This window comes from Lynx rufus, unplaced genomic scaffold (assembly GCF_022079265.1).
Source record: "Lynx rufus isolate CCGP_SWC_20201006 ecotype Redwood Valley unplaced genomic scaffold, mLynRuf1.p SCAF_13, whole genome shotgun sequence".
Lineage (NCBI taxonomy): Eukaryota > Metazoa > Chordata > Mammalia > Carnivora > Felidae > Lynx > Lynx rufus.
The window spans coordinates 2,404,547-2,420,907 of NW_025814827.1; the positions used below are offsets into that span (position 1 = coordinate 2,404,547).

Here is a 16,361-nt window from a genome sequence, read left to right on the forward strand (position 1 = left end):
GATGGTCACACTGCCAGGGTGACCTAACAGCTGCAACTCATAGGGTCTCATTCAGGGTATGCTAGAAGCACCTGTGATGCTAGTTTCAAAATGGGGGGCGGGGGGCGCCTGGGTGGCTCAGTCAGTTAAGCATCTTTGTTTCTTTTTGAGAGAGAGAGTACAAGTGGGGGAGGGATAGAGAGAGAGGGACACACAGAATCTGAAGCAGGCTTCAGGCTCTGAACTATCCCAGAGCCCGATGCAGGGCTCAAACTTGTGAACCATAACACCCTAACCAAAGCCAAATTTGGACGCTTAACTGACTGGGCCACTCAGGCGCCCCTCCTTTTTAAAAGTTTGAGAGAGAGACAGTGCAAGTGGGGGGAGGGACAGAGAGGGGAGAGAGGGGGAGAGAGAGAGAGAGGGAGGGAGGGAGGGGAGAGAGAGAATGAGAGAGAATGAGAATGAATGCCAAGCAGGCTTTGCAACTGTCAGCACAGAGCCCAATGTGGAGCTCAAACCCACGAAACTGCAAGATCATGACCTAAGCTGAAACCAAGAGTCAGACGCTTAACCAACTGAGCCATCCAGGCACCCCAGGCGTCTAACTCTTGATCATGAGATCGAACCCTGTGTCAGGCTCTGCACTGACAGCACAGAGCTTGTTTGGGATTCTCGCTTTCCCTCTCTACCCCTCCCCTGTTTACGTGCCCTCAGTTTTTTTTTTTTTCAATGCAGATTGATGGAAACAAGGAAATCTGTGTTTTTATCAGGTTCCCTAGTTGATCCTGATGAATGCTAAAAGCGAGAAGTGCTGAGCTAGTTCTGCTCAGACCCCATGTTGGCATTTCTTTAGGGGCTTTATGGATTCCAACTCTTTATATACTCCATGTTCTTAATCTCTTTCAATTTTCTTCTTTAAACAGGGACTCCTCACTAACCAGAGGTATCAAGGCTTGACCCCACACCTTTTCCTCTGCTGCTTTAGAAAAAAATTAGGCTTTGTATTTGAAGAGGTTTTTTGTTTTGTTTTTTGTTTTGTTTTGTTTTGTTTGTCTTAGTTCATGGTTTTTTTTCGTTGTTCTGTTTTGCAGTCCCATGAGCGTGTAAGCAAGCGGCTACATCAGAGGTTCCAGGCCTGGGTAGATAAATGGACCAAGGAGCATGTGCCCCGTGAAATGGCAGCAGAGACCAGCAAGTGGCTCATGGGTGAGGGGCTGGAGGGCCTGGTGCCCTGTACCACCACCTGTGACACAGAGACCCTGCACTTTGTGAGCATTAACAAGTACCGTGTCAAATATGGCACAGTGTTCAAAGCCCCATAACTGCAAAGCCAGAGCAGATAACTTGAGGGGGGTGTGTGTGGGGAGCACTTGCACTCACACACACTGAAGAAACAAGGAAGATGCCTTTCAAGCCTCACTGGGCCTCTCTGGGACATGGCCACCTGATCAGTGTGTGGCTGGTGCAACCTGGCACCAAGTGGGCTACATATAAGGAACGTGGATACCTTACAAAGCCGGAGCTGGAACTTTTCCCAAGGGGTTTGGGGTATCACCCTGCTCTGGAGGGGAAGGAAATCCATGCAAGCACAGAGACATGCAGCTTGCTTGCACACACCAGCAGAGCTAAGACTGGAGTCTCCTGGGGCCTGACCTTCGATGAAGGAGCCAGATGCTGTTCACACCTTGACTGGATGGGCATGCACTGACAGACTGGGGAAGGACTCACCGCTCAGATGGATTGTAACTCTGATGGTCACTGCTCCTCTCCCCTCCCCCCAAAAGGAAAAAAAAACTGGATTTGATTTTTTTTTTTTTTTTTTTTTTTTCCTGGTCACTCGAGCACATCTAGATCACCCGTTAGATTTTATCTGGGACCTGCAGTTTGGCTTTGGGATTGATCATCTTGTGGGTTTTTCCTGACGAATCCCTCGCTGCCCACCCTTTACTCTCTCCTCTGGTTCTCAACCTCAGCAAGTTCAAATCCGTCGTCCTTTTTAGCTCCCGTGGAACTGTTTTGTACCTGCTTCTTTACTAGTCTACCCTAGTGCCATCCACCAGCTTTACTCTCTGACACACACACACACACACACACACACACACACACACACACAATTTTAACTTGGTTTTTCTTTTTTTTTTGTAAATAATGTACATACTGTCGATTTTTTATTAAAAGAAATATGCTTTGATGTGCTAGCATAACTGCTCTAGCTTCTTGTGTACCATAGTTCTATGTGGCTTCAGATTTAGTACCTATGAACAGATGTACAAGACATTTATTACACTTTTTACCAAAGGGAGTTACCGTTGTAGTACTTTTGTGTAAAACTTGTCTTCCCTCTTGCCCCAACTTTTTTTTTCTTTCTTTTTTCTTTTTCTTTCTTTTTTTCTTTCTTGGGTTTTTTGTTTTTTGTTTTTTTTGTAAATAAATAAAGCTTGGTTCTTACTTAAGGAATGAACTCTCAACCCAAGTCCCTTGTCCTCACCAGAGAACTATTGTGGAGTAGGGATTTGGGCTTCAGTTCCTTATCCTCAGCACAAACAAGAATTTGCTTTAAACAGCGATTCATTGCACTTGTCCCAAATCAAAATATTCCAAAATTTTCAAATAGAATACTTAATTCTTTTAGTACATGTTTTTCCCCTTATTTCAACTATTTGGAAATATTTTGTATTTCGGCAAGTTGTCCAGCTATTTGCATTTCTCTGTGTGTATGTGTTTATATATATATATATATATATATATATATATATATATATATATACCTTAATTGGAAATGGGGGTGAACAACTTAAACACAAAACCAGTATTTAAAAGAAATATGTACAAGGTGTATGGCCTAAATAGGGTTGGGAGAGAAAAAATTGCTACATTATTAGCAACTGCAAATGGACTTTTATATATTATATATATATAATTGCATAAATTTAGACTAGCAAACCAGATAAACTGATTAGGATTTTTCTGTCTTCAGCCTGGAGTTTATGAACAAAGACATACTGAACCCCTCCCGGTAGTCTGATAGATTTTTCTCCGTCAACCATTACCCTAGTCTTAGTTATAAAGTAACCAACGTGTTTTGTGTGGACTTGTTTGCTTAATTAAAACCACCACCACAAACTACAAATTTTTTGGCTTCTGAACTTTAAAAACACATGGTATAGATTTCTCTGCTTTTAGACTTTTTTGTTGCAGAGGTAACAGGAGACTCTGAACCCAGAAGTGTAGGGGGTGGTCAAAGAGCCTTGTGGCAGCAGATTCTAGGATGAAGCTGGGCCAGTGCCAGACCTGGAGGCACATACATTATTGACTGAGGGGAAGGCTCTTCCAGCTTTTTCTGGCAATAGCTCACCTGTCACCCTCTGCTGACTCAAGAAAGATTGTGTTAACCTGGAATTGTGGAGGAAATTGATGGGGTCTGACCAGGGGTAGCCCCAGCTGTTGCTGTCCCTGCACTGCTTACAGGTCAGGATAGGGTTTCAAGGTCAGTTCAGGAGAAAACCCAACCCACCAGTGCAACCAAAAAAGGAGGGAGCCTCACCTACACCCAGGGTTTTCACAAGCCCCATCTTTATCCCTCATGCCTTCTGAAAATTGAGCTCCAAGCTCTAAACCCAGCCTGTATTGTAGCAGTGAGTTATCTTTATTTTAAATCACGTTTGGTACTCTGCACTTAGTCACTTTTCCCTGTGACCTACACTTGAAATGTGAACTTGGTCAGTATCTCCATTAAAAAATATCAGGGCTAGTGTGTATGTAATTTTTCTTAGTAATGATTTTATAGACAAGCACTGCCTGGCAATTCTAGAAGGAAAAAAAAATACCAGTGGGCTACTAAGGTAAGGATGAAACTGAAGGTGTTTCTTGGATCAGGCTTTTCTGAACTCTCCAGTCCTGTGTGGTGAAATACGTTATTCAATTAGGATTTTGAATGCTATGACTGATCCGCCATCTCACATCAAAATACTCCCAGGGTTTCTGGTGATAACTGACAGCTATATACACAAAACATGTAGGAGAGGAAGCTCAGGTTACTGGGGGTACAAAGCCCTCCCTATTTAAACAGATGTCTGCCAATTAGCGTCAAAGCACCAGCCCTGGCTCCTGGCTCTTCACACGTTAAGCAGACAACAGGTTTTCGAAGACAGAGCCAGAAGTCGGGCTAGGCGTGGAGAACTAGCCAGTTCCCACTCGCTGCTTCTAAGCCCTGGTTGGTGACCTGCATCTGCAACAGCCGAGGCGCCCACCCGTCGTGCCTAAAATCCCCGGTCTCTGTCTCGGTTCTTTCGGAGAATCTAAGCGGCGTCAAACTTGCCGTTTTATTGAGGGATTTGCCCAGTGGCCTGCCAGTTCAGACGAGATAGAGAGCCTCGGAAGCCGGCTCTTGGCTTTCAGCTGCATGTTCAAGATTCAGTGTAGCGGGACTTCCGAGAGCCGCCAGTGTTCCAAGAAAAGCTGCCCGGGGCTGGAAGGCGCCCTTCGGCCCCGGAACCTTTGGTTCCCGACCGTGGGCCGCGCCGGCAACGACAGGGGCCTTCCGGGGAGAGGAGTGGGCGCGCGCGACGATGGCGGCGCCGGCCCTGAAGCACTGGCGCACTACGCTGGAGCGGGTGGAGAAATTCGTGTCGCCGCTCTACTTTACCGACTGTAACCTCCACGGCAGGTGGGGTTCCTCCCGCCCAGGGCGCCGGCCGGCCGCAGCCGCGCGCCTCAGCCTTCCCTTCCGGGGGGAAACTCAAGCTGCGGCCACCGGGGCCGAGGGATGAAGTGCCCGCCGCCGACTGGGAGGAGGAGGACGGGAGGAGGGGTGGGGAGACGCTGTGCTGTGGGGCAGCCTTCTCGGCGACGGGTCAAGGGAACGCGCGTCCCCATCCGCCGACTGGCCCACGGGCGGCAAGGGGCGGCCTCGAGCCCGCGCCCACCCGTCCCTCCCGCCCAGGCTCTTCGGGGACAGCTGCCCGGTGGCCGCGCTCTCCAGCTTCCAGACGCCCGAGAGGCTACCGTACCAGGAGGCGGTCCGGCAGGAGTTCCGCCCCGCGCAGATCGGCGACAGCTTTGGACCCACGTGGGTAACGCCCGGGGGCAGGGTGGGGCCAGCGGGCAGCGCCCCTCCCCTCTCGCTCACCCCCTCTAAGGGCCACACCTCCATTGCGGCCCTAGGTCCTAGACAGCCGCTTGGGGAGGAGCAGCGCCCTCTGCTGGAAACAGCTCCCTGGTTTCTCAGTTTCCGTGGGAGAGTTTTCATCCCCCGCCCCTCCCTCCTCCCAGTACCTAGAGCCTACCCGTTAGGAAAGGCACTCTAGCACGGATTACAGACCCCTGACTTCTCTGCCTTTTCCCCTCACCTTGCTGCACACCTTGTTGCTCCTTTCTTGTGGATCAAAGCTGACTACCTTGTGACGCTGCAGATGCTTGGAGACAGTCTCCAGTCCCTGCTGACCCTTAATCCAAGGAAGTGTGGCAAAAGGACAGGGCTTCGACCCCCTAGGCCCATCTCAATGGCTGTCTTGCAGGTGGTGGACCTGTTGGTTTCGGGTGGAGCTGACCATTCCGGAGGCATGGGTGGGTCAGGAAGTTCACCTTCGCTGGGAAAGTGATGGAGAAGGCCTGGTGTGGAGAGATGGAGAGCCTGTCCAGGTGAGGAGCCCTGCCCTAGGGATAGGTAGGGCCCCATTTCAGCCCTTGTCTGTGAAGAAGCCACAGCTTAGTGGCTCTGCCTGCAGGGTGGTATCAGGATATCAGGATTGGGGAAGTTGCCACTTGGGCCCCAGTGTAATTGGTCCCTCTCATAGTGGGAAGTTCAGTGGATGGTTTTAGGTCCTAACATAATTAGTGCTAAACCAACAGCTGCCCCTGACTGGCCACCTTCCCATTCTGGGCTGAATATAGTTGCTAATCAAGTACAATAATAATAAATACAGCAGATCCATTTATTAACCCTCTACTAGGTGCCAGGTGCCAAGACTGTTGGCTTTGCAGACCATAACACTTTTAAGTTTTTCATAACCTAGTTTTTATTATATGTAGCATATACTTACGAGGGGAGACTTTCAAATGGTTCTCGATGGTATAAAGTATAAATGCAAGTCCTCTTCCCCTGAAGTAATGGCTCTCTCCCTGCCACACCATTCCCAGTTCCCCAGATATAACTATTGACTGTCTTGTTTATGCATCCACCCATATCAGGTTTAATCTTTACAGTCCTATGTGGTGGGTCTTTATGCCCATTTACAGATGAAGAAACTGAGATCTAGCGGTCAGTTCACTTGCTCAGCCTCCATTCCAATTAGACTAACTTCCTGTCTCAGGTTAGGACTCTTGTTCTTTTTGTATGGAAAGATGGCAAACCCCTCCCTCCCTCTCTCTCTCCTTCCATTGGCTCAGTGGATGTCTCCTGAGTACCCTCTCTGGGCCAGGTCCTGTACTAAGCACTGGGGATTTAGCAAGGAATAAGGCAACCCTGCATCTGACTTCATAGAGTTCCCCTTCAGATACTTATTCAGTGGTACAGAGGCCACCAGAAGCCATACCCAGACATCCTAATACCTGCCCAGGACCCTTCCCATAAGACCAGGGGCTTTTCTGCTGGTAAACGGGTGCCATTCGTGCTCATGGCGCTCCAGCTTCTGTAGGGGTTGGGCACTGGCTATCAGGGGTCCCCAATTTGTCAATCCTGGCCTTTCATGGGAGAGAGGAGCCAGGGCTGAGGACTAGGCAGAGAGGCCTGGCCTCCCTCAGCTTAAACTTCACCTGAACTGTTCAAAAGCCTCAGGCCCTGTCTCACTTCATTCCCCATCAGGGTTTGACCAAAGAGGGAGAGAAGACCAGCTATGTCCTGACTGACAGGCTGGAAGAAGGAGACCCCCGGAGGTGAGTGAGTTCCTGTGCTCTAGTTGACCACCAGTGGTTGAGGAAGAGCTGAAGTCCAGCGTGACCCAGAAACGCCAACCTCCAACACAAGCATCCTCAAATCTTACAGTTTTTAAAGAATAGGATTTTTTTTCCTGCCTAGAAAGATAATATCTGCCTTCTTGTGGTAAATACAGGAAAGCACAAAGAAGTAAATGACTCCCATTATCCCATCACCTAGAGATGACCGTTATTAACATTTCAGCCTTCACCACAGGAACTCATTCAGGCATAGTTCTTACTAGTTAAGGTTGTATTTCTTTGATATTTTGCATTCTGATTTTTTCCATCCCATATTATAACATGGGCATTTTATGTCACCATTAAAAACTCCAACATAATATTATATTTTCTAATATTTATTTTTATTGTTTTATTTTTATTTATTTTTTAGAGAAAGAGAGAGGCTGAGGGTGAGTGGGGGAGGGGCAGAGAGAAAGGGAGACAGAATCCCAAGCAGGCTCCAGGCTCTGAGCTATAAGCACAGAGCCTGACACAGGGCTCTAACCCACGAACCGGGGAGATCATGACCTGAGCCAAAGTTGGATGCTTAACTGGCTGAGCCACCCAGGTGCCCCTATTTTTATTTATTTTATGTTTTTTATTTTTTTATATGTTCATTTATTTTGAGAGAGAGAGAGTGTGCGCACACATATGCGTCTAATGAGGGAAGGGCAGAGAGAGAGGGAGAGAGAATCCCAAGCAGGGTGCTGTCAGAGCAGAGCCTGACACAGGACTTGAACTCACGAACCATGAGATCATGACCTGAGCCAAAGTCAAGAGTTGGATGCTTAACTAACTGAGCCACCCAGGTGCCCCTCTAATATTTACTGAACAATGTATCTGATGCTTCCAGATACTAGGACAGGGTTAGCGAGTAATCTGGTCCTTGACAGCAAGGGGGACTCACAGATACTTACAAAATTACAAAACCAATGGCGGCTCTGAATGCAAATACTGGGAGCTCAATATGGGAAAGCTGTTCCAGATTTAGGAGAGGGGTCGGAGGTGGATTAGGGAAGGCTTCCCCAAGGAAGTCGTGTTTGTTCACTGAAGTCTAAGTAGAACCACAACACAGACTACTGTGCCACTCCAAAGAACGGCCCTGCCCCATGTTGGCTGCTGGCTCTTTGCTCTGAAGGATTGGACCTGGAGGATCCAAACACGTTTTTAATCGGCAAAGAGGGTTCTGAGACCAAGGGAGTGTATTGTAAAGACAGCTGTGGAAATGGAAACAAAAGGCTAAGCAGCAGCATAATTCACACAGTTCCGAACTTGGCTACTCATTGTCCCTGCCCAAAGCAGGACCCTCATCAGCAGAACATGACCTTCTTGTCCACACACCTCAGATACTGTGGGATCTGGGTAGTGGATCCTGGAGGCGAACAGGGAGAGGCCAGATGGATGCTCCCTTGGTTCTGGCTCCCCAAGCCCCCAGGATCTTCTGCTAGTCCCTTGGCCTGAGGTTGCCTGTCCACATTCGTAGCCTGACCCTCTACGTGGAAGTAGCCTGCAATGGGCTCCTGGGGGCCGGGAAGGGAAGCATGATCGCAGCCCCTGACCCAGAGAAGATGTTCCAGGTGAGCCGGGCTGAGCTGGCTGTGTTCCGCCGGGATGTCCACAGGCTCCTGGTGGATCTAGAGCTGCTACTGGGCATAGCCAAGGTAATCGACACCCCTGTCCCACCTAGTCACTCTAGAGCCCTTCCTGGCCCCCAGGAGCAGGTTATTTCTTGTGTCAGATAGTTGGGAGTCTGAGAATCCAGATTAGGGAGAGTGTTTCTGCCTGCTTGAGTATTGAAAGGATTTCCCTATGTAAAGGGGAGGAGGGAGACAGTGCTAAGCAGGGGAAACCAGAAGGAGCAAAGGGTCAGAGGTAGGGAGGAGCTTTGCTGAGAGCCATTGAGAGGTCAGCCAGGGCCTAATTCTGGAGACTCAACTTGGTTGAGACTGGGATTAAGGGACAGAACCCTGCTGCAGGGCCTTGGGGAGGACAACCAGCGCAGCTTCCAGGCCCTGTACACAGCCAACCAAATGGTGAACGTGTGTGACCCTGCCCAGCCTGAGACCTTCCCAGTGGCGCAGGCCCTGGCCTCCAGGTTCTTTGGCCAACGTGGAGGAGAAAGTCAACATACCATCCATGCCATGGGGCACTGCCACATTGATACAGGTAGGGCAGCAGCTGGCCAGGTTGGTGGGGGAGGCAGGAGTGCCCTTGAAGCCCTGGATGTGCCCTGGAAGCACTGTGTCATCCCCAGCAAATTCTTACCCCTATTGGACCTCAGTTTTCCCCATTTGTAAAATGGGGTCAGGGGCCTGGACTGTGTCGCTTTATTCTTTCGACAAAATCTGATGCCCCATGTGGCCCCCTGCCAGATAGTGGGAGGTAGGATTATAGAGACTGGTGACTGTAAAATAGGCAGACAGAGATGGGGCCATAACGGAGGAAGGTCAGGAGAACTCAAGAGAGGCTCCCTGTAGGAGGTGATCTTGGAACTGAGTGAGAATGAGTAAGTTTGACAACAGTGTCCAAGTCCTCAGACAGGACTGGCCTAGAAGTAATTAAGATAGGGGCTCAAGCGCAGGGGCAGGCTTCTAGCTTTGGACTTGAGGAGTTTGCAGCATCTGTGAGGCTTATGGGAAATCTACATTTTTACAAGCTCCCCAAGGTACTGATTCCGATGCAGCTAACATTTCTGAACCACAGAACAAGGGCTTTCTCTGCTGTGCCAAGGTTTGCAGTGGAGTGTGGGGGTTCTGGGCTGGTAAGGAAGGATCTGAGGCCTAGAGGCCAGGAGGCTGGAGGGCTTCATGCAGGATAGCTGGTCCCAGCAGGTCCATCTCGGGATGCTGTGCCCCCCTGTTCTGGGATATCCCTCAATGTGTTAACACCCTGCCACCTTTTATAGAATCCTTTCAGGGGTGGGGTGGGGTCTCAGCCTCAGAGTGAGGCTATTTCAGGGTGTGGGGCCTCCATTTCCTGACCTATAAAGCTGACAGCCTCCTTTCCCCACCCCCTACTTGCACCTTGCCGGCGTGTTTTGAACTGAGAGCTCAGGAGGGGTGCCACAGGGCCTTGCAGGGAAAGGGGCCTGGGGTGGTAGGGGGACAGCCCTCTGGAGGCCCAGGCTGGGCCTGGTCTGGTGCTGGGAGCCAGGGATGAGGCTGGAGATCTGTGAGGAGTTGTGGACCTTGCTGCTCTCCCTCCACCTCTGCGCCTCTCCTGTCCAGCCTGGCTTTGGCCCTTCAAGGAGACTGTGCGAAAATGTGCCCGGAGCTGGGTGACAGCTGTGCAGCTCATGGAGCAGAACCCTGAATTCATCTTTGCCTGCTCCCAGGTCAGAGGGACAGCCGTGTGGGGGCACCTGGAGCCCAGTAGGGCCAAGGGTGAGGTTCTGAGGGCTTCTGAGGAGGAGGACTCTTCCCCACCTTCAGCTGCCCACTGGCTCCAGACGCTCAGGCCTGGGTGGTGTCCTGGTCACTTCAGACCGGCTCGGGCCCCATCTGCCCACAGGCGCAGCAGCTCGAGTGGGTAAAGAGCCACTACCCTGGCCTGCATGCCCGACTCCAGGAGTTCGCCTGCCGCGGGCAGTTTGTGCCTGTGGGGGGCACCTGGGTGGAGATGGTAAGTACCATCTGCACCCCCTCCACCTCAGGCCACACTGTCAAAATAGCCTTCCCCACTCGGCCTTGCCGGTAGGTGGCTTTCTGCATGCCCTTCATACCCCCTCTGTGGCAGCACTTACTAGTCCACTAGTCCTCCTCCCCCTTGGGGTCCCGGGCCTCAAGTACTGTGGCAGGCTGTCTTCGTGACCCCACCCTGGATACCTCCCCTTCCAGCAGGCAGACAGTTGGGCCTGATGGGAGGAGATGGACCCCTCGGCACTGGCCGTGACCCCTATGTCAGCCGCGGTTTCTCTTACACGTGAGGTGGGGGTGGCCAGATCTCCTGCCTATTCCCCATCTATGCTGACGCCGGCTACCTCCGTCTTCACTCACTGCCAGGATGGGAACCTTCCCAGTGGAGAGGCCATGGTGAGGCAGTTCCTACAGGGCCAGAACTTCTTCCTGCAGGAGTTTGGGAAAATGTGCTCTGAGGTAGTCTGGGAGCTGCTGCACCTGCGGGCAGATGGGGTTGGAGCTTGGCCTTGAGAGGCTGAGGCTGGGGCTGTTCCACCAAGAGCCCTGGTTCCCCTGTCCCAGAGGCCCTCTTCCCCGCAGTTCTGGCTGCCAGACACGTTTGGATACTCGGCACAGCTCCCCCAGATCATGCGCAGCTGTGGCATCCGGTACTTCCTGACCCAAAAACTGAGCTGGAACTTGGTGAACTCCTTCCCGGTGAGCAGACCTCAGGGGGCCAGGGGCCCCACGTGGAACGTTCATCTCCCCCTCATTAAGGGGTCCTGGACAGACCACCCAACCCCCACCCAGAGAGGCCGTGCCTCCCCAGGGTTACACAAAGGTAGGACAGGTCCGGAATGCCCTGACTCTGGCCGCTCTCCTATCTCCCTACCCGCAGCACCATACTTTTTTCTGGGAGGGGCTGGATGGCTCCCGTGTGCTGGCCCACTTCCCACCTGGCGACTCATATGGGATGCAGGGCAGTGTGGAGGAGGTGAGGGGGCACCTAGTGGCTGAAGTTGGGGGGGGGCGGGGCCGGCGGGCTGGAGAGGGTTGGGTGTCCTGTTCTCAGCTGACCCATGTTGACCTATCCCCGCCTGTCCAGGTGCTGAAGACCGTGGTCAAAAACAGGGACAAGGGGCGGACCAACCACAGTGCCTTCCTCTTCGGCTTTGGGGATGGGGGTGGTGGCCCCACCCAGACGATGGTGGACCGCTTGAAGCGGCTGCACAACACAGATGGGCTGCCCAGGTTGGACCTGGCCCTCCGGCAGCCCTCGCTGTTCACTCTGCCCTTGCGCAGCCCTGCTTTCTGCTCAAACATTGGGTCCAACTCCTCCACTGAACCTTATCCTGCTCCAATCCTGGACCACTGGCCCTTCCCAGCTCCCACCCTGGGGGAGGGGTGGGGAAAAAGCTGATGGTGGGAAGGAGCTTAAACCTACCAGAGAGAGAACTCTCCTGGCGTGTCCAGAACTGGCTTTGTGTGGACAGGGAACTTTCTGGGGGTGGCTCCTTTCTGTTGGGGCTGGATCTCTCGTCCACTCTGGTGTGGAGGAAGGGTGAGCCACGTAGTAGCCCCAAGACTGGGAGACCCAGGCTGTGGTCCCCCTCAGGGTGCAGCTGTCTTCTCCGGGGAGACTCTTCTCGGCACTGGAGACCGACTCAGGGCAGCTGTGCACATGGGTTGGGGAGCTCTTTCTGGAGTTACATAATGGCACCTACACCACTCATGCCCAGGTCAGGAGCTGGTCATTGAGCCCAGCGGGGAGGGTCTGCAGAGGGTTAGAGGAGGAAGTGGGGGATAGAGTCTAGTCTAGACCTGGGGGAAGAGGTTTGTGTTCCAGGGAGGCGCTGAGGGGAGAAAAGTACCGGAGCTGAGTGGGTCAGGGGCCTGGAGGAGAGACAGGGCTGGGTGTCCCTGAAGAAGGGTGGGTGTGGGCTGAGGGGAGAGGATGAAGGCATGCGGGGCAGGTCAGCCACAAGAGGCTTTATCCGGAAGGCCCTGGGGAGCCTCAGGTTCTGAGCAGGGGAGGGCTTGGAAGGTGTCCTGGGACAGATCCCCCCCATCCCTGCTCAGATCAAGAAGGGAAACCGGGAGTGTGAGCGGATCCTGCATGACGTGGAGCTGCTCAGCAGCCTGGCCGTGGCCCGCAGCGCCCAGTTCCTGTACCCGGCAGCCCAGCTGCAGGACCTCTGGAGGTCAGGCTGGCTTCTGGCCCCTGCCACCAACCTGACCTCCTCCCCGACACCTCTGTGGCCACCCTTCCCGGCCTTCCCCTTCCCTGTCCTTGGCTCCTGCAGGCTCCTGCTCCTGAACCAGTTCCATGATGTGGTGACCGGCAGCTGCATCGAGCTGGTGGCAGAGGAAGCCATGTGCCACTATGAAGGTGAGGCTGATGACATTCCCGCCTCTGTCCCCGATGCCAAGGGTGGAGCCCTGAGGGTGTCCTATGGGATACTCAGGGGTCGTCCCAGACCCACTGCCCACCCGTGACCAGCCAGTCTCTCCTCAGACATCCGTGCCCATGGCAACACACTGCTCAGTGCTGCAGCCGCAGCCCTGTGTGCTGGGGAGCCAGGTCCTGAGGGCCTCCTCATTGTCAACACGCTGCCTTGGAAGCGCACTGAAGTGTTGGCCCTGCCCAGGCCTGGTGGGGCCCACAGCCTAGGTATGAGCTGGAGAGAAAAGCTGCCACTGCAGTAGGAGGGACCGAGGCCCGATCCAGAGTTGGGGACGCTGCCCTGGGGGTCGCTGCCCTGGGGTGCCCCAGGCTGGAGAATAGTAGTGGAAGTATCTGCCCCTCCTCCCGCCCCCCTGAGCAAGGCTCCTAGAAGGGCAGGGAGGCTGCACTGATACCTACGCCTCATCCCCAGCCCTGGTGACAGTGCCCAGCATGGGCTATGCTCCTGCCCCCACCTCATTGCAGCCCCTGCTGCCCCAGCAGCCCGTGTTTGTAGTGCAAGAGGTAAGTGTAGGCACGTCCTGGTGGGCAGGGCCCGTCCTGGGCCGTCCCTAACAACATGGGGATGCTGAGCTCCCCAGCCCGGAGCAAGTGGTGAGGTGGGGCTGGGCTGGGGTGCTGTTGGTTGTGGGAAGCCCCTGCAGACTCAGCTTCAAGGACCCCTCCCACCAAGACTGACGGTTCTGTGACTCTGGACAACGGCATCATCCGGGTGAGGCTGGACCCAACCGGCTGCCTGACGTCCCTGGTGCTGGTGGCCTCTGGCAGGTGCCAACTCCTTATTGCCCTCTTCTGGTGCCTGACAAGTAGACCCCAGACCCTGTTCCCTCTGTCTCCTGGCCACAGCACTACCCACGGCAGCCCTTCAGTGGGGCTGGACTGCAACCCACACATGAAGCAGGGCAGACAGGGCTAGGAATCCCCTTGTCCTTTGGGCCTACTCTCCCTGCCCCCACCCCACCTTAAGCAGCTGGAGAGACCAAGGTCATAAAGTTCGAAAGCACCAACCCTGTGTCCTTCTAGGGAAGCCATTGCTGAGGGCACCGTGGGGAATCAGTTTGTGCTGTTCGATGATGTCCCCCTGTACTGGGATGCATGGGATGTCATGGACTACCATTTGGAGACACGGTACGGCATGGGCAGGACCCGGGCGGTGGTGGGCCCCCTCCATCAGCCTGCCCTGGCTCAGGTCTGCCACCCTGCCCCACAGGAAGCCAGTGCGGGGCCAGGCAGGGACCTTGGCAGTGGGCATCGAGGGTGGCATGCGGGGCAGTGCCTGGTTCCTGCTGCAGATCAGCCCCAACAGTCGGCTCAGCCAGGAGGTTGTGCTGGATGTTGGCTGCCCCTACGTCCGCTTCCACACCGAGGTAGCAGAGGGCAGCGTGGTGGGCGTCCTCCCCCAGTGTGGCTGGTGAGGGGGGAGCCGCCCAGGCCTGTGTGCGTCTGGCCTCCCACTCCAGGTGCACTGGCACGAGGCCCACAAGTTCCTGAAGGTGGAGTTCCCCGCCCGTGTGCGGAGCCCCCAGGCCACCTATGAGGTCCAGTTCGGGCATCTGCAGCGGCCCACCCACCACAACACCTCCTGGGACTGGGCTCGATTTGAGGTCTGACATGGGGTGGGGTGGGGGTTTGGATCCTGCCCGGCTGGGGAGGGCGTGGTTGTGTGGTGTAGGGTCAGCAAACCGTGATCAAGATTTGCTGGCTCCTACTTTGTGCTAGGCCTTGTTGCTAAATGCTTTGTTTAGTTTGACACTCATGCGCATTTGGTGGGGTAAATTCTGTTAGGCCCATTTCGCAGAGGAAGAACTGAGGCCCGGACAGGTTGGGTGGTGTGCCCAGGGTCTCCCGTAGTGAGAGCTGGAATTCAATCCTGTGGTCCCCAGGGCTGGCCCTCACGGTAGTGACAGGAGCTCTGGAGCACGAGGAGGCAGGGCCACCAAGTGAGTCTGGGGTCTGCCCTCCAGGTGTGGGCCCACCGCTGGATGGATCTGTCGGAGCACGGCTTCGGGCTGGCCCTGCTCAATGACTGCAAGTATGGCGCCTCAGTCCGAGGCAACGTCCTCAGCCTCTCACTGTGAGTGGAGTGCCCGCCAGGCCCGGGGTGCTGGTGTGGGGGCGCAGGTCTTCCTAGCTGAAGCAGCTCCAGCCCGGCCCATACCCACCCTCCCCACCCCAGCTTGCGGGCACCTAAGGCCCCCGACGCCACCGCTGACATGGGACGCCACGAGTTCACCTATGCGCTGATGCCGCACAAGGGTGAGGGCTGCTGCCCGGCGCTTCTCTGCCCTTCTCTGAGCCGGTTTCTCGCAGCGGCCGGTGAAGAAAACGCCAGCACACTCACGCCCGTACCCCCATCTCCAGGCTCATTCCAGGACGCTGGCGTTATCCCCGCTGCCTACAGCCTCAACTTCCCCCTGTTGGCGCTGCCTGCCCCGGGCCCGGCGCCCGCTGCCGCCTGGAGCGCCTTCTCGGTGTCCTCGCCTGCGGTAGTGTTGGAGACGGTCAAACAGGCAAGGGGCCGCGTGGCGCCGGGGGCGGGGTCCCCGGCTGGGTCCACCCTCGGCCCCGCCCACCGCCCTCCTCCCTCCGCAGGCGGAGACCAGCCCCCAGAGCCGCACGCTGGTCCTCCGGCTGTACGAGGCCCACGGCAGCCACGTCGACTGCTGGCTGCACACGTCGCTGCCGGTTCAGGAGGCCGTCCTGTGAGTGGGGGCGTGGGGTGGGGGTGGGAGTCCTGCCCTCGCGGGGACCTCGTGACCCCTCCTGTTCTCCAGCTGCGACCTCCTGGAGCGGCGCGACCCCGCTGGCCACCTGCCCCTTCAGGACGACCGCCTGAAGCTCACCTTTTCTCCCTTCCAAGTGCAGTCCCTGTTGCTGGTGCTGCAACCCCCACCAAACTGAGCCTCTTGAGGGTGGGGTTTTGTTTGTGGAAGGCCTGGGGGGGCGGTGCTCACTTCCACCTCCCCAGCCTGATTCATCACCTCTTGAACAATAAACCCTTGACTCAGGAACCCTGCTGTAGTCCCTGCTCACTCCCGAAGGGCCTATCCCCAGACTCCCAAGGGAGGAAAACTTTTCCCCAGGCATTTGGGGGCAAGGGCAAGATCTACAGGGTCTGGGTTGCAGCCCCTGGGAGAGATTTGGGATTTCAGTGACCACAGGGTGGCTAGGGGATCTGTGAGAAGAAGTTCCTCCCCTGGGGAGGAAGCCAGGGCTTCTGATGAGCCACCCACTAGGAGAGGAGCACTGACCAATGTCAGTGCTGGGAATTCTGGACTGGAGGGCCTGCTGAGGGCCGGGATCTCTGTGCTACCTCTGACAGGCTGTACCTGCAGAGGCAGACTATTGCGTGAGGGTCAGGGCCCTGAGGACGGGGATGGGGC

At 54.8% G+C, this 16,361-nt stretch overlaps 2 protein-coding genes across 3 annotated transcripts in view; both read left to right on the plus strand.

Moving 5' to 3' along the window:
• SIN3A (SIN3 transcription regulator family member A) overlaps positions 1-2,326 on the plus strand; it is a 69,965-nt gene extending 67,639 nt beyond the window's left edge. Inside the window, exon 21 of the mRNA XM_047074765.1 lies at positions 1,074-2,326. Within this exon, the coding sequence (XP_046930721.1) occupies positions 1,074-1,304 (231 nt within the window). The 3' untranslated portion in view covers positions 1,305-2,326. The remainder of the gene's footprint in view (positions 1-1,073) is intronic.
• Positions 2,327-4,479: 2,153 nt separating this feature from the next.
• On the plus strand, positions 4,480-15,989 carry MAN2C1 (mannosidase alpha class 2C member 1). 2 transcript variants are annotated; one of them, XM_047074767.1, is made up of 26 exons: positions 4,483-4,648; positions 4,925-5,050; positions 5,499-5,622; positions 6,785-6,855; positions 8,381-8,558; positions 8,874-9,063; positions 10,125-10,231; positions 10,408-10,518; positions 10,899-10,991; positions 11,115-11,231; positions 11,413-11,508; positions 11,620-11,765; positions 12,130-12,253; positions 12,594-12,715; positions 12,818-12,903; positions 13,030-13,185; positions 13,391-13,482; positions 13,652-13,746; positions 14,002-14,106; positions 14,189-14,345; positions 14,439-14,582; positions 14,943-15,052; positions 15,155-15,234; positions 15,340-15,488; positions 15,571-15,680; positions 15,753-15,989. In XM_047074767.1, the coding sequence occupies exons 1-26, from the start codon at positions 4,551-4,553 to the stop codon at positions 15,877-15,879; spliced, it is 3,114 nt and encodes a 1,037-aa protein (XP_046930723.1). In that variant the 5' UTR covers positions 4,483-4,550; the 3' UTR covers positions 15,880-15,989. The 2 variants fall into 2 exon arrangements, with proteins under 2 accessions (XP_046930722.1, XP_046930723.1); XM_047074766.1 differs by having other exon boundaries at positions 4,480-4,648; positions 12,594-12,903.
• The last annotated feature ends 372 nt before the right edge of the window (positions 15,990-16,361 follow it).

Coding starts and splice junctions, on each gene's coding strand:
- MAN2C1 (XM_047074766.1), top strand. CDS start 4,551: ATGGCGGCGCCGGCCCTGAAGCACTGGCGCACTACGCTGGAGCGGGTG. Junction 11,232..11,412: donor ACTTGGTGAACTCCTTCCCG/GTGAGCAGACCT, acceptor CCCTACCCGCAG/CACCATACTTTTTTCTGGGA. Junction 15,489..15,570: donor TGTTGGAGACGGTCAAACAG/GCAAGGGGCCGC, acceptor CTCCCTCCGCAG/GCGGAGACCAGCCCCCAGAG.